The following is a 16313-nucleotide window of genomic DNA, read 5'->3' on the forward strand; positions in this document are numbered from 1 at the left end:
ACCTCCAGGAAGGCTCATCCAGAGGCTTCTTCGGTCCAAGAGGCCCCTACCTCCGACGCCGGCCAGCCGGAGGGAGCCCGGACGCCGCCTGAAAAGGCTCCAACCCTGGAGCCTTGGATGCGGCAGACGGTCGCCCTGAAGCTAAAGGCGGTGGATGGTAGGTTGCCGGACATGTCCAGCGACGTGTTCTGCAAGAAGATGATTCTGGATCAGGGCTTCTCCAGGGCGGAAACCCTGAGTGTCCAGACCTTCATGACTGGCATCTTTCTGGTAACCTTTGCCACGGTGAATGCCTGCAGGAGATACTGGGAGGCGATGAACGCGGCGATGCCGGACTCCCCTTTTCATTCTTTTTTAGGATCCTGTCCTATACAGAGGGATGAGAAGAGGATCACGGTCTCCATGCGGAACCCGCACACCCCAGGAAGAGACATATCCACGTTCCTGGGACGCTTCTGCACAGTGGTGAGGGAACCATCCCACATCCTTAACGGCAGCGGATTCTGGACGGGTAAGTGGTCAGTAACCGTTCGGCTCCACAGGGAACTAGCATCCGAGGACGGCCTTCAGCACCTGCCCCCGACATTCTCTCTGGGAAACTCCTTTGGTCTCATCTACTACCCGGACATGCCACACAACTGCAGGAAATGTGGTGGGAAAGGGCATTCGATGAAGACCTGCCAGGAGGACGCCTGCAGGGTTTGCCGGGTGACGGGACACAGCTCCAAGGATTGTCCGAAGAAGATGACCTGCAACTTATGTGGACTGGCGGCCCACCTTTACAAGGACTGCCCACAACGAGAGAAATCCTGGGCAAGGGTGGCTGCGGCGACCCAGGCTCGGGTAGTCGCAGCCTCGTCGACTAAGGCAGCTACGACCAAAGCCACAGAGGCCAAGGCGGCCAAGAACCCGGTGACCGCGGCTCCAGCCAAAGCCCCAGCGGCCACGGAGTCCAGGAAGAAGGGTAAGAAAACTGCTGCCCCCTCCCTGGTCCCCCCCCCTGTCACCCCTGTCCAAACCCCTTTACCCCCGGCCAACCCCACTGAGGATTCCACCACCTCCACCTCTTTTCCCTACTCCTCAGTCGGTGCCCTTACCCCCCCTCCAAAGCCCACTCTCCCTCCCCAGACTATGAGAGCAGAGGGCCTCAGCACCCCTGCACCTTTCACCGAGAAGGATTTTCCAGCTCTTGTCTCCTCAGGTACAAGCCAAAGGAAGAGGCAGTTGGAAGATAGTCCTGTCGCAGAACATTCCAAGTTGTTCATTGTGGATCTCAATCCAACCCAGGAAGAGGAGGACGACCTCCTCCCGGAACCAGATGTGTTGGAGCAGATGGTGGAGTCCCTGGTGTCCGAAGAAGAAATGGAGGAGTCGGAAGCCACTGAGGCAACATCTCTACTCGACCGGCTAGAAGAAGAAGGTCTGCTGGTGATACCATCACCGACAGACACCAAAGAAGAAGAACCGCCCGACCGGAGTGGTAACTAAGGCACATCGCCTGCACTAACTCTCTCTTCCCTCCAATGACTGCTAACATTGACATCTTTTCCATTAATGTTAGGAGCATCAGAGACAAGTTCAGACGTCGGACGATTTTTGCTTTCCTTAACACTCAGTCTAGTAATGTATTTTTCCTGCAGGAATGCTCCCTTCCCTCCTCTAGGTCCTTCAACCATCTGGCCAGGGAATGGACCCATGGACCGTCCTACTGGTCCGGCGGGGGCGACTGTAGGTCCGCAGGGGTCGCCGTGCTAATCAGGGGAAGCGCCTTCACGTTGGACTCAGTTCAGGAACTCGTCTGCGGCAGGTTACTGCTCGTGGACGGTACCTGGGCTGGAGAACCTGTCAGGTTCATCAATGTGTACGCTTCTCCTGTGAAGAACGATCGACTGGAGCTCCTCCGAGCCCTGCGCCCTCAGCTCGCCACCACCAGGATGGTAGTGATGGCTGGGGACTTCAACTGCCCGATTGAGGCGGATGGACGCAGTTCTGGAACGGCTGCCAAGTTAGACGTCACATCCAAACTGCTCATTGAGATGGTGACCGAAGCCTCTCTCGTGGACGTTGTGGGCTCCATCGGACACGGATCTGTGAATTATTCATGGTGCCGACCTGATGGTTCGCTGCGTTCCAGGATTGACTTCGTGTTTACCTCTCGGACGGTTGGGCGGAGTGGGCACTCGATGGTCCCCTGCTTCTTCTCTGACCACAGAGCCATTCACTTTCAAGGTGCGCTGGGCCACGGCTTTCCTGTTGGCCCTGGCTCCTGGAAGCTGAACTGCTCTCTGCTGGAAAAGGGGGAAGTTCTGGAGGAGCTTAGAGCGGCCTACTCCACGTGGCGGGCCTACAAGGCAGGCTTCCAGTCTGTTTCTGACTGGTGGGAATACGTTAAACTCGAGTTCCGTTTCTTCTTTCAGGCAAAGAGTCAACAACAGGCGTGTGTGAAGAAGAGGGACTTCAGGAGACTCCAGCGTGAGCTGCGTTCCCTGCATGACCTTCTTCGATGTGGCTGGGACGTGAGAGAGGAGCTGGAGGAGACTAAGAAGAGCCTGAAAAGGCACTTTGAGGAGGAGTCCAAGCGAATTGTCTTCCGTTCCAAAGTGGAGAACCTGGAGAAGGGTGAGAAATGTAACTCGTTCTTTTTCAGGAAGCTCCACACCGGTCATACACCCCTGAATGAACTACGAGATGAGAGTGGAATCATGCGACGCGGGAAAGAGGACGTGATGAAAGTCGTCAGCGACTTCTACAGCGAACTCTACGCCCGCAAGACTACCGACCCCGAGGCCGCCGATAAGTTCCTGTCAGGTATCACTAACCATCTTGACCCTGCAGATGCGGCGGCCATGGACGTCCCTCTGACGGTGGATGAGCTGCTCTTGGCCGCCAGATCCTTTAGGTCCGGCAGGACTCCGGGCAGTGATGGCCTCCCAGCAGAGCTCTATGTAGCACTGGGGGACCTCATCTGTCCGGACTTGTTAGATCTGTATGAGGAGATGGTGGTGGAGGGCAGAATGCCTCCGTCCCTGAGGGAAGGAATGGTCACGATCCTGTACAAGCGCAAAGGAGAGAGGTGCGACCTGAAGAATTGGCGTCCCATCACCCTTCTGAACGTCGACTACAAGATCCTGGCCAAGACGATGGCAACGAGACTGAAGACGGTTATTGGACGGATCATCCACCCGGATCAGACCTGCGGCATCCCCGGACGTCGCATCGCAGACAGCCTGGCTCTCATGCGGGACACGGTCGAGTACATCAAGGCCCGCCGGGTGCACGCTTCCCTGATCTCGTTGGATCAGGAAAAGGCCTTCGACCGTGTTTCCCATGAGTTCCTGGGCAAAGCTCTGCACAGGTTAGGTTTGGGTAACATGTTTTGTTTGTATGTCCAACTAATGTATTTTGATATTCACAGCTCGGTGTTGGTAAACGGCTGGAAGACTGACCCCTTCCCGGTCCTCTCAGGGGTCAGACAAGGCTGCCCTCTGTCACCTCTTCTTTTTGTTTGTGTTATAGAACTCTTTGCAGAGGCTATCCGGCGGAATGGAGAGATCAGAGGGATCACCGCACCAGGACCAGATCGCTTCGAGGTCAAGTGCTCGCTCTACATGGACGACGTGACCGTCTTCTGCGCGGACCGGCGCTCAGTTGACACCCTCGTCCAGACCTGTGAGACCTTCGGACGGGCTTCGGGAGCCAAAGTCAACTGCGGGAAGTCGGAAGCCATGCTCTTCGGGGACTGGCAGCCGGCCTCTTCCGCCCCCTTCCCTTTCAGCATCCAGCCGGATTTCATCAAGGTTCTTGGAGTCTGGTTCGGGAAGGAAGGAGCAGCCCTCAAGTCCTGGGAGGAACGCTTGATCAAGATCACCCAACGGATCGGTCTGTGGAGCCTCAGACGCCTCACCTGTGAGGGCAAAGCACTGGTCCTGCGTAACGAGGTACTGCCCGTGCTGCAGTACACGGCCCAGGCCTGGCCCCCCCTTGCCACCGTGTGCAGGGCCATTACCAGGACGGTGTTTCGTTTTGTCTGGGGATCCAAGATGGACAGAGTAAAGCGGACCATCATGTACAAGGATCCTCGCAAGGGTGGGAAGGGCGTACCCGATATCCCCACCCTCCTGCGATCCTCCTTCGTATGTGACTGCGTTCGCCGATCTCTGCGAGTCAAGAGAGGTTCTGCGGGTAGGTCCATGTCTCGCTTCTTCCTGCTCCCCCTTTGGAGAAGGTTCGGCTGGGACAAGTGGGACAGCTCCTTCCCCTACAACTGGACGACGCCATGGTTCTACGGAGACGTTGTCCGGTTTGTGAGGGAATACCAACTGGAGGGACTCAAGCCTGATTTGTGGAAGCCAAAGACTATCCACAAACTCATCAGAGCCAAGGACGAAATGGAGAACATTCCAGGACTTCACCACGACACACTGGAGACTGTTTGGACCAACGTGTCATCGGCTGGATTGACCAACGGGCACAAGGACTTGTCATGGATGGCGATACAGGGCGGACTGCCCGTCCGGTCATTCATGCACGCCCGGAACCTGTGCAAAACCCGGTACTGCCCAAGGTGCCCCTTCGTGGAGGAAACATCGCTGCACGCCTTTTGGGACTGCCGTTTTGCACAGCGCCTGTTGGTTGCCCTGGAGGATGACCTGAGGAACTCCGTCCCCAGAGGGAGCCTATCGTACCATTCCGTACTTTATGGACTCTTCCCTGGGACTCACACCGTTGGAGCCATCCAGGAGGCTTGGCGCCTTATGAACTGCTTTAAGGACGCTATATGGGTCGCCAGGAACCGGCTCATCTTGAAGAGGGAGAGGATGTCTATCCAGGACTGCCGCAGGCTGATCCACAGCCTGCTCAGAGACTATTCCATCATGGACAGTCCGGACGACAGCGCCGAGGAGGAGGTCTAAACCTCTTCCACGCCCCCTCCCTCCTTTTCCCGTTTATGTGCGTCCTTCAATAAAGCTTCGGGCCTGTGATTTCCCCACCCTATCCCCTTTTCCCCTACCCCCATCCCCCAATCGCCGGTTCGTCGTTATTTATTGTCTAACTTTTTCTTTCAGCTTGAGTGCTACGGATAGCATAGGAGCGTGATGTATAGTTTAGTGCGTCGTACTCTATTGCTATGTAAGAATGATTGTATATTTCTGTGTGTACGGGGCTGCGGCACCGTACATGGTTTGTTACTTTTTTTTGAGAAGTGCATGATAATAAAGATGCTGTTAAATCAAAAAATCTGTTCTTATCAGTTTCTCGGCCTTTTGGCTAAGATCAAGTGTAGTGTTGTTCGAAGAGGTGGTTTAAGCTCCAGGCCACCTTAGTACAATGATACAATGCACACTGGAAGGTTGCGCTTGCTAGTACTCTGGGTGGATAGTATATTCATCTAGAGGAAAACATGGCCCTACCAGGATCGAGGCTATTAGACTGAGTAAGGGTGGGGGGCTATGGTACAACGTGCCCCAGGACTGACGACCCTGGAGTGAGTCTGAGCTTGCTGGCTTGGGACCCCGGCAAGCCTTGGGCTCTGTAGCACACCGTACCTTGCCTTTTCATACTTTTTGAGCATATTACCCTATCCCGGCCTTCTGGCTAGGAAGGGAAATTTTTATAATCCCGGTCGGAGGTCTGGTCAGCTTTGGGCTGAGAAACTAACACCCGGTTGGAGGTCTGGGTCAGCTTCGGCTGAGAAACCAACACCCGGTTGGAGGTCTGGGTCAGCTTCGGCTGAGAAACCAACACCCGGTTGGAGGTCCGGTTAGCCTTGGGCTGAGAAACCAACACCGGTTGACGGTCCGGGCAGTTTCGGCTGCGAAACCAACAACTAGTAGCTCTCTACTCCACTTGGGTAAGATGCCTGGGTGGACGCTGGGAGCAACGACAAGGCTCAACCAGGCTTCGGCTTGGGAGAGCACCGAAGATCCCTGACCCTTGCTGTGGCCTTCTGGCTCGGAGGGACGGGGTTGATTTTTGGGGACCCTCTCCTCACGGTGGGGTCCACACGAATCCTAGCCTTTGCACTGTTTTTGGTGTGACTTCGGTCATGCATTTTTTGTGGTGCTTTGGAAAGCTTCATTAAATCAAAATCTGTTCTTATCAGTTTAATATCTGATACGTCCCCTATCTGGGGACCATATATTAAATGGATTTTTAGAACAGGGAGATGGAAAAAGAGCTTGCTCTGTCCACTCCACGCATTGACCTGGTATTGCAGTACCTCCAGGAACGGTGCACCCCTTCTTAACCCAGTTTCCAAAAGCAGAACTCAATTCACCTGATTCATATTAGCCCGATTTAATGAATTGGAAGAAAGCATACGTCTTCATATGCACCTCAATTTGGCCCATTCACTTTTCACACTTCCTCCTTTTGTTTTTTATCTTTCACACTTTTGACTTTCTTTATTCATCCAAATAGCAAACTCATCACCACTCAACCTGACCAACTCGGCTATGTCCCCGTGCTGCAGTTCTCTGTCTTATCTAGATCATTTGCAATTGAATGGAATAGATCCCTTTTGGACAAAGTGGATTCACCTGCTGCTGCAGTGACCACAGGTGTGATAACATCTAGAATTGGCATCTGGTGCGATCTCTCCGCTTCCACTCCAAAGAAAGTTACCTGTTTATTCCTATCATGCATTGGTTTTTGGGGTTTTCTTTGAGTAATGATGATCTCTTTAGTAGTCTGTTGGCGCCCTCTCCTGGAGGAATAGTTTGCTTGCTCTTGGACATTCTAAAAGAGAGGTCATGATAGACATTGAGCTTCTGAGCTCAATTGGGGACAGTCATGGGTGATGAATGTTTGCAACCTACTGCGAAGCCTCATACCGCAATATAAGGAACGTCAAATACTAAGAAAGGGCGGCCTATGAAAGAATTACTACTTTCAATAAGTACACTTAAACGGCTAATTGGGAATAGAAAAACTGTAAAAAGCCCTCTGAGAAAGCCCCCCTCTAACCTTTGATAGTAAGCTTTTCTGTAGTCTGCCTGTTGATGTATTTTCCGTTTGAACTGTGCACAACATGAAGAGACGGAACACTGGCGGCTTGTCACAATGCCCCCCGATGACATCACAATAGCGCTGCTGCCTAGAAAACAAGCTGCGCAGAAGAAGTTGTTCTTTGGGTGGGAGGGTGGGCTAGTGGAAGGAGGGGGCAATCTCTTTTTTTCCCGGGTGGTAGGGGGATGACAGGAGAAGGGAAGCGGGTGGTGAGAAAGGTACAGAGGGCAGGGTTTGGGGGCTGGGAAGGAAAGGGAAAAGATTAGGGTTTGGGGATGATGAAAGGGCTTTCTACGGGTAAGGATGGCAAAGGGTGGCAGTGACGGAAAGTCAGGCAACCTGTCCTGTCCGTCTTTTTGTATCGTGAATTGGAAAGACTGCAAGGGGGAGGGGAGTTGCTTGCGCCCTAAAGGAGGAGTTATTCAGATTCATTGCAGTGGGCGGCGGCTGCAAAACGCACCATTCTTCTTGTTTTGGCTCTGCAAAGCAGCCTTTTCAAGGGTTGGCTTGGGTGACAAAATGTCTTGTGTAGGCGTGGGTTTGTCTCCCTCTCGCTCTCTCTCCCTAAGATGTGTCCGGCATAGGCCAGGGTGCCACTCGAGGCCCAAACCAATTCTGGTTATCGCTTCTCGGCCTTTTGGCTAAGATCAAGTGTAGTATCTGTTCTTATCAGTTTCTCGGCCTTTTGGCTAAGATCAAGTGTAGTGTTGTTCGAAGAGGTGGTTTAAGCTCCAGGCCACCTTAGTACAATGATACAATGCACACTGGAAGGTTGCGCTTGCTAGTACTCTGGGTGGATAGTATATTCATCTAGTGGAAAACATGGCCCTACCAGGATCGAGGCTATTAGACTGAGTAAGGGTGGGGGGCTATGGTACAACGTGCCCCAGGACTGACGACCCTGGAGTGAGTCTGAGCTTGCTGGCTTGGGACCCCGGCAAGCCTTGGGCTCTGTAGCACACCGTACCTTGCCTTTTCATACTTTTTGAGCATATTACCCTATCCCGGCCTTCTGGCTAGGAAGGGAAATTTTTACAATCCCGGTCGGAGGTCTGGTCAGCTTTGGGCTGAGAAACTAACACCCGGTTGGAGGTCTGGGTCAGCTTCGGCTGAGAAACCAACACCCGGTTGGAGGTCTGGGTCAGCTTCGGCTGAGAAACCAACACCCGGTTGGAGGTCCGGTTAGCCTTGGGCTGAGAAACCAACACCGGTTGACGGTCCGGGCAGTTTCGGCTGCGAAACCAACAACTAGTAGCTCTCTACTCCACTTGGGTAAGATGCCTGGGTGGACGCTGGGAGCAACGACAAGGCTCAACCAGGCTTCGGCTTGGGGGAGCACCGAAGATCCCTGACCCTTGCTGTGGCCTTCTGGCTCGGAGGGACGGGGTTGATTTTTGGGGACCCTCTCCTCACGGTGGGGTCCACACGAATCCTAGCCTTTGCACTGTTTTTGGTGTGACTTCGGTCATGCATTTTTTGTGGTGCTTTGGAAAGCTTCATTAAATCAAAATCTGTTCTTATCAGTTTCTCGGCCTTTTGGCTAAGATCAAGTGTAGTGTTGTTCGAAGAGGTGGTTTAAGCTCCAGGCCACCTTAGTACAATGATACAATGCACACTGGAAGGTTGCGCTTGCTAGTACTCTGGGTGGATAGTATATTCATCTAGAGGAAAACATGGCCCTACCAGGATCGAGGCTATTAGACTGAGTAAGGGTGGGGGGCTATGGTACAACGTGCCCCAGGACTGACGACCCTGGAGTGAGTCTGAGCTTGCTGGCTTGGGACCCCGGCAAGCCTTGGGCTCTGTAGCACACCGTACCTTGCCTTTTCATACTTTTTGAGCATATTACCCTATCCCGGCCTTCTGGCTAGGAAGGGAAATTTTTATAATCCCGGTCGGAGGTCTGGTCAGCTTTGGGCTGAGAAACTAACACCCGGTTGGAGGTCTGGGTCAGCTTCGGCTGAGAAACCAACACCCGGTTGGAGGTCTGGGTCAGCTTCGGCTGAGAAACCAACACCCGGTTGGAGGTCCGGTTAGCCTTGGGCTGAGAAACCAACACCGGTTGACGGTCCGGGCAGTTTCGGCTGCGAAACCAACAACTAGTAGCTCTCTACTCCACTTGGGTAAGATGCCTGGGTGGACGCTGGGAGCAACGACAAGGCTCAACCAGGCTTCGGCTTGGGAGAGCACCGAAGATCCCTGACCCTTGCTGTGGCCTTCTGGCTCGGAGGGACGGGGTTGATTTTTGGGGACCCTCTCCTCACGGTGGGGTCCACACGAATCCTAGCCTTTGCACTGTTTTTGGTGTGACTTCGGTCATGCATTTTTTGTGGTGCTTTGGAAAGCTTCATTAAATCAAAATCTGTTCTTATCAGTTTAATATCTGATACGTCCCCTATCTGGGGACCATATATTAAATGGATTTTTAGAACAGGGAGATGGAAAAAGAGCTTGCTCTGTCCACTCCACGCATTGACCTGGTATTGCAGTACCTCCAGGAACGGTGCACCCCTTCTTAACCCAGTTTCCAAAAGCAGAACTCAATTCACCTGATTCATATTAGCCCGATTTAATGAATTGGAAGAAAGCATACGTCTTCATATGCACCTCAATTTGGCCCATTCACTTTTCACACTTCCTCCTTTTGTTTTTTATCTTTCACACTTTTGACTTTCTTTATTCATCCAAATAGCAAACTCATCACCACTCAACCTGACCAACTCGGCTATGTCCCCGTGCTGCAGTTCTCTGTCTTATCTAGATCATTTGCAATTGAATGGAATAGATCCCTTTTGGACAAAGTGGATTCACCTGCTGCTGCAGTGACCACAGGTGTGATAACATCTAGAATTGGCATCTGGTGCGATCTCTCCGCTTCCACTCCAAAGAAAGTTACCTGTTTATTCCTATCATGCATTGGTTTTTGGGGTTTTCTTTGAGTAATGATGATCTCTTTAGTAGTCTGTTGGCGCCCTCTCCTGGAGGAATAGTTTGCTTGCTCTTGGACATTCTAAAAGAGAGGTCATGATAGACATTGAGCTTCTGAGCTCAATTGGGGACAGTCATGGGTGATGAATGTTTGCAACCTACTGCGAAGCCTCATACCGCAATATAAGGAACGTCAAATACTAAGAAAGGGCGGCCTATGAAAGAATTACTACTTTCAATAAGTACACTTAAACGGCTAATTGGGAATAGAAAAACTGTAAAAAGCCCTCTGAGAAAGCCCCCCTCTAACCTTTGATAGTAAGCTTTTCTGTAGTCTGCCTGTTGATGTATTTTCCGTTTGAACTGTGCACAACATGAAGAGACGGAACACTGGCGGCTTGTCACAATGCCCCCCGATGACATCACAATAGCGCTGCTGCCTAGAAAACAAGCTGCGCAGAAGAAGTTGTTCTTTGGGTGGGAGGGTGGGCTAGTGGAAGGAGGGGGCAATCTCTTTTTTTCCCGGGTGGTAGGGGGATGACAGGAGAAGGGAAGCGGGTGGTGAGAAAGGTACAGAGGGCAGGGTTTGGGGGCTGGGAAGGAAAGGGAAAAGATTAGGGTTTGGGGATGATGAAAGGGCTTTCTACGGGTAAGGATGGCAAAGGGTGGCAGTGACGGAAAGTCAGGCAACCTGTCCTGTCCGTCTTTTTGTATCGTGAATTGGAAAGACTGCAAGGGGGAGGGGAGTTGCTTGCGCCCTAAAGGAGGAGTTATTCAGATTCATTGCAGTGGGCGGCGGCTGCAAAACGCACCATTCTTCTTGTTTTGGCTCTGCAAAGCAGCCTTTTCAAGGGTTGGCTTGGGTGACAAAATGTCTTGTGTAGGCGTGGGTTTGTCTCCCTCTCGCTCTCTCTCCCTAAGATGTGTCCGGCATAGGCCAGGGTGCCACTCGAGGCCCAAACCAATTCTGGTTATCGCTTCTCGGCCTTTTGGCTAAGATCAAGTGTAGTATCTGTTCTTATCAGTTTCTCGGCCTTTTGGCTAAGATCAAGTGTAGTGTTGTTCGAAGAGGTGGTTTAAGCTCCAGGCCACCTTAGTACAATGATACAATGCACACTGGAAGGTTGCGCTTGCTAGTACTCTGGGTGGATAGTATATTCATCTAGAGGAAAACATGGCCCTACCAGGATCGAGGCTATTAGACTGAGTAAGGGTGGGGGGCTATGGTACAACGTGCCCCAGGACTGACGACCCTGGAGTGAGTCTGAGCTTGCTGGCTTGGGACCCCGGCAAGCCTTGGGCTCTGTAGCACACCGTACCTTGCCTTTTCATACTTTTTGAGCATATTACCCTATCCCGGCCTTCTGGCTAGGAAGGGAAATTTTTATAATCCCGGTCGGAGGTCTGGTCAGCTTTGGGCTGAGAAACTAACACCCGGTTGGAGGTCTGGGTCAGCTTCGGCTGAGAAACCAACACCCGGTTGGAGGTCTGGGTCAGCTTCGGCTGAGAAACCAACACCCGGTTGGAGGTCCGGTTAGCCTTGGGCTGAGAAACCAACACCGGTTGACGGTCCGGGCAGTTTCGGCTGCGAAACCAACAACTAGTAGCTCTCTACTCCACTTGGGTAAGATGCCTGGGTGGACGCTGGGAGCAACGACAAGGCTCAACCAGGCTTCGGCTTGGGAGAGCACCGAAGATCCCTGACCCTTGCTGTGGCCTTCTGGCTCGGAGGGACGGGGTTGATTTTTGGGGACCCTCTCCTCACGGTGGGGTCCACACGAATCCTAGCCTTTGCACTGTTTTTGGTGTGACTTCGGTCATGCATTTTTTGTGGTGCTTTGGAAAGCTTCATTAAATCAAAATCTGTTCTTATCAGTTTAATATCTGATACGTCCCCTATCTGGGGACCATATATTAAATGGATTTTTAGAACAGGGAGATGGAAAAAGAGCTTGCTCTGTCCACTCCACGCATTGACCTGGTATTGCAGTACCTCCAGGAACGGTGCACCCCTTCTTAACCCAGTTTCCAAAAGCAGAACTCAATTCACCTGATTCATATTAGCCCGATTTAATGAATTGGAAGAAAGCATACGTCTTCATATGCACCTCAATTTGGCCCATTCACTTTTCACACTTCCTCCTTTTGTTTTTTATCTTTCACACTTTTGACTTTCTTTATTCATCCAAATAGCAAACTCATCACCACTCAACCTGACCAACTCGGCTATGTCCCCGTGCTGCAGTTCTCTGTCTTATCTAGATCATTTGCAATTGAATGGAATAGATCCCTTTTGGACAAAGTGGATTCACCTGCTGCTGCAGTGACCACAGGTGTGATAACATCTAGAATTGGCATCTGGTGCGATCTCTCCGCTTCCACTCCAAAGAAAGTTACCTGTTTATTCCTATCATGCATTGGTTTTTGGGGTTTTCTTTGAGTAATGATGATCTCTTTAGTAGTCTGTTGGCGCCCTCTCCTGGAGGAATAGTTTGCTTGCTCTTGGACATTCTAAAAGAGAGGTCATGATAGACATTGAGCTTCTGAGCTCAATTGGGGACAGTCATGGGTGATGAATGTTTGCAACCTACTGCGAAGCCTCATACCGCAATATAAGGAACGTCAAATACTAAGAAAGGGCGGCCTATGAAAGAATTACTACTTTCAATAAGTACACTTAAACGGCTAATTGGGAATAGAAAAACTGTAAAAAGCCCTCTGAGAAAGCCCCCCTCTAACCTTTGATAGTAAGCTTTTCTGTAGTCTGCCTGTTGATGTATTTTCCGTTTGAACTGTGCACAACATGAAGAGACGGAACACTGGCGGCTTGTCACAATGCCCCCCGATGACATCACAATAGCGCTGCTGCCTAGAAAACAAGCTGCGCAGAAGAAGTTGTTCTTTGGGTGGGAGGGTGGGCTAGTGGAAGGAGGGGGCAATCTCTTTTTTTCCCGGGTGGTAGGGGGATGACAGGAGAAGGGAAGCGGGTGGTGAGAAAGGTACAGAGGGCAGGGTTTGGGGGCTGGGAAGGAAAGGGAAAAGATTAGGGTTTGGGGATGATGAAAGGGCTTTCTACGGGTAAGGATGGCAAAGGGTGGCAGTGACGGAAAGTCAGGCAACCTGTCCTGTCCGTCTTTTTGTATCGTGAATTGGAAAGACTGCAAGGGGGAGGGGAGTTGCTTGCGCCCTAAAGGAGGAGTTATTCAGATTCATTGCAGTGGGCGGCGGCTGCAAAACGCACCATTCTTCTTGTTTTGGCTCTGCAAAGCAGCCTTTTCAAGGGTTGGCTTGGGTGACAAAATGTCTTGTGTAGGCGTGGGTTTGTCTCCCTCTCGCTCTCTCTCCCTAAGATGTGTCCGGCATAGGCCAGGGTGCCACTCGAGGCCCAAACCAATTCTGGTTATCGCTTCTCGGCCTTTTGGCTAAGATCAAGTGTAGTATCTGTTCTTATCAGTTTCTCGGCCTTTTGGCTAAGATCAAGTGTAGTGTTGTTCGAAGAGGTGGTTTAAGCTCCAGGCCACCTTAGTACAATGATACAATGCACACTGGAAGGTTGCGCTTGCTAGTACTCTGGGTGGATAGTATATTCATCTAGAGGAAAACATGGCCCTACCAGGATCGAGGCTATTAGACTGAGTAAGGGTGGGGGGCTATGGTACAACGTGCCCCAGGACTGACGACCCTGGAGTGAGTCTGAGCTTGCTGGCTTGGGACCCCGGCAAGCCTTGGGCTCTGTAGCACACCGTACCTTGCCTTTTCATACTTTTTGAGCATATTACCCTATCCCGGCCTTCTGGCTAGGAAGGGAAATTTTTATAATCCCGGTCGGAGGTCTGGTCAGCTTTGGGCTGAGAAACTAACACCCGGTTGGAGGTCTGGGTCAGCTTCGGCTGAGAAACCAACACCCGGTTGGAGGTCTGGGTCAGCTTCGGCTGAGAAACCAACACCCGGTTGGAGGTCCGGTTAGCCTTGGGCTGAGAAACCAACACCGGTTGACGGTCCGGGCAGTTTCGGCTGCGAAACCAACAACTAGTAGCTCTCTACTCCACTTGGGTAAGATGCCTGGGTGGACGCTGGGAGCAACGACAAGGCTCAACCAGGCTTCGGCTTGGGAGAGCACCGAAGATCCCTGACCCTTGCTGTGGCCTTCTGGCTCGGAGGGACGGGGTTGATTTTTGGGGACCCTCTCCTCACGGTGGGGTCCACACGAATCCTAGCCTTTGCACTGTTTTTGGTGTGACTTCGGTCATGCATTTTTTGTGGTGCTTTGGAAAGCTTCATTAAATCAAAATCTGTTCTTATCAGTTTAATATCTGATACGTCCCCTATCTGGGGACCATATATTAAATGGATTTTTAGAACAGGGAGATGGAAAAAGAGCTTGCTCTGTCCACTCCACGCATTGACCTGGTATTGCAGTACCTCCAGGAACGGTGCACCCCTTCTTAACCCAGTTTCCAAAAGCAGAACTCAATTCACCTGATTCATATTAGCCCGATTTAATGAATTGGAAGAAAGCATACGTCTTCATATGCACCTCAATTTGGCCCATTCACTTTTCACACTTCCTCCTTTTGTTTTTTATCTTTCACACTTTTGACTTTCTTTATTCATCCAAATAGCAAACTCATCACCACTCAACCTGACCAACTCGGCTATGTCCCCGTGCTGCAGTTCTCTGTCTTATCTAGATCATTTGCAATTGAATGGAATAGATCCCTTTTGGACAAAGTGGATTCACCTGCTGCTGCCGTGACCACAGGTGTGATAACATCTAGAATTGGCATCTGGTGCGATCTCTCCGCTTCCACTCCAAAGAAAGTTACCTGTTTATTCCTATCATGCATTGGTTTTTGGGGTTTTCTTTGAGTAATGATGATCTCTTTAGTAGTCTGTTGGCGCCCTCTCCTGGAGGAATAGTTTGCTTGCTCTTGGACATTCTAAAAGAGAGGTCATGATAGACATTGAGCTTCTGAGCTCAATTGGGGACAGTCATGGGTGATGAATGTTTGCAACCTACTGCGAAGCCTCATACCGCAATATAAGGAACGTCAAATACTAAGAAAGGGCGGCCTATGAAAGAATTACTACTTTCAATAAGTACACTTAAACGGCTAATTGGGAATAGAAAAACTGTAAAAAGCCCTCTGAGAAAGCCCCCCTCTAACCTTTGATAGTAAGCTTTTCTGTAGTCTGCCTGTTGATGTATTTTCCGTTTGAACTGTGCACAACATGAAGAGACGGAACACTGGCGGCTTGTCACAATGCCCCCCGATGACATCACAATAGCGCTGCTGCCTAGAAAACAAGCTGCGCAGAAGAAGTTGTTCTTTGGGTGGGAGGGTGGGCTAGTGGAAGGAGGGGGCAATCTCTTTTTTTCCCGGGTGGTAGGGGGATGACAGGAGAAGGGAAGCGGGTGGTGAGAAAGGTACAGAGGGCAGGGTTTGGGGGCTGGGAAGGAAAGGGAAAAGATTAGGGTTTGGGGATGATGAAAGGGCTTTCTACGGGTAAGGATGGCAAAGGGTGGCAGTGACGGAAAGTCAGGCAACCTGTCCTGTCCGTCTTTTTGTATCGTGAATTGGAAAGACTGCAAGGGGGAGGGGAGTTGCTTGCGCCCTAAAGGAGGAGTTATTCAGATTCATTGCAGTGGGCGGCGGCTGCAAAACGCACCATTCTTCTTGTTTTGGCTCTGCAAAGCAGCCTTTTCAAGGGTTGGCTTGGGTGACAAAATGTCTTGTGTAGGCGTGGGTTTGTCTCCCTCTCGCTCTCTCTCCCTAAGATGTGTCCGGCATAGGCCAGGGTGCCACTCGAGGCCCAAACCAATTCTGGTTATCGCTTCTCGGCCTTTTGGCTAAGATCAAGTGTAGTATCTGTTCTTATCAGTTTCTCGGCCTTTTGGCTAAGATCAAGTGTAGTGTTGTTCGAAGAGGTGGTTTAAGCTCCAGGCCACCTTAGTACAATGATACAATGCACACTGGAAGGTTGCGCTTGCTAGTACTCTGGGTGGATAGTATATTCATCTAGAGGAAAACATGGCCCTACCAGGATCGAGGCTATTAGACTGAGTAAGGGTGGGGGGCTATGGTACAACGTGCCCCAGGACTGACGACCCTGGAGTGAGTCTGAGCTTGCTGGCTTGGGACCCCGGCAAGCCTTGGGCTCTGTAGCACACCGTACCTTGCCTTTTCATACTTTTTGAGCATATTACCCTATCCCGGCCTTCTGGCTAGGAAGGGAAATTTTTATAATCCCGGTCGGAGGTCTGGTCAGCTTTGGGCTGAGAAACTAACACCCGGTTGGAGGTCTGGGTCAGCTTCGGCTGAGAAACCAACACCCGGTTGGAGGTCTGGGTCAGCTTCGGCTGAGAAACCAACACC

General features: G+C 51.3%; 1 protein-coding gene, 4 non-coding genes and 4 pseudogenes across 5 annotated transcripts; all 9 read left to right on the forward strand.

The window, feature by feature from the left end:
• Window positions 1-40: 40 nt before the first annotated feature.
• LOC142273719 (uncharacterized) lies at window positions 41-1609 on the forward strand (the record flags this gene model as incomplete). Its single annotated transcript, XM_075332547.1, has 3 exons — window positions 41-964; window positions 1202-1335; window positions 1562-1609. Coding segments are annotated over 3 exons (1106 nt in total), but the record flags the coding sequence as incomplete, so codon positions are not given.
• Window positions 1610-6046: 4437 nt separating this feature from the next.
• On the forward strand, window positions 6047-6242 carry LOC142273816 (U2 spliceosomal RNA). The gene has a single exon (XR_012738259.1). It is a non-coding gene; the product is annotated as a U2 spliceosomal RNA (small nuclear RNA).
• A 1387-nt stretch (window positions 6243-7629) lies between these two features.
• On the forward strand, window positions 7630-7794 carry LOC142273876 (U2 spliceosomal RNA; annotated as a pseudogene).
• Window positions 7795-9326: 1532 nt separating this feature from the next.
• Window positions 9327-9522, forward strand: LOC142273817 (U2 spliceosomal RNA). Its single transcript, XR_012738260.1, has one exon. It is a non-coding gene; the product is annotated as a U2 spliceosomal RNA (small nuclear RNA).
• A 1387-nt stretch (window positions 9523-10909) lies between these two features.
• On the forward strand, window positions 10910-11074 carry LOC142273863 (U2 spliceosomal RNA; annotated as a pseudogene).
• A 681-nt stretch (window positions 11075-11755) lies between these two features.
• Window positions 11756-11951, forward strand: LOC142273818 (U2 spliceosomal RNA). Its single transcript, XR_012738261.1, has one exon. It is a non-coding gene; the product is annotated as a U2 spliceosomal RNA (small nuclear RNA).
• A 1387-nt stretch (window positions 11952-13338) lies between these two features.
• LOC142273865 (U2 spliceosomal RNA) lies at window positions 13339-13503 on the forward strand (annotated as a pseudogene).
• Window positions 13504-14184: 681 nt separating this feature from the next.
• Window positions 14185-14380, forward strand: LOC142273819 (U2 spliceosomal RNA). Its single transcript, XR_012738262.1, has one exon. It is a non-coding gene; the product is annotated as a U2 spliceosomal RNA (small nuclear RNA).
• A 1387-nt stretch (window positions 14381-15767) lies between these two features.
• On the forward strand, window positions 15768-15932 carry LOC142273866 (U2 spliceosomal RNA; annotated as a pseudogene).
• The last annotated feature ends 381 nt before the right edge of the window (window positions 15933-16313 follow it).

Source organism: Anomaloglossus baeobatrachus, unplaced genomic scaffold (genome assembly GCF_048569485.1).
Source record: "Anomaloglossus baeobatrachus isolate aAnoBae1 unplaced genomic scaffold, aAnoBae1.hap1 Scaffold_366, whole genome shotgun sequence".
Taxonomy (NCBI): Eukaryota; Metazoa; Chordata; class Amphibia; order Anura; family Aromobatidae; genus Anomaloglossus; species Anomaloglossus baeobatrachus.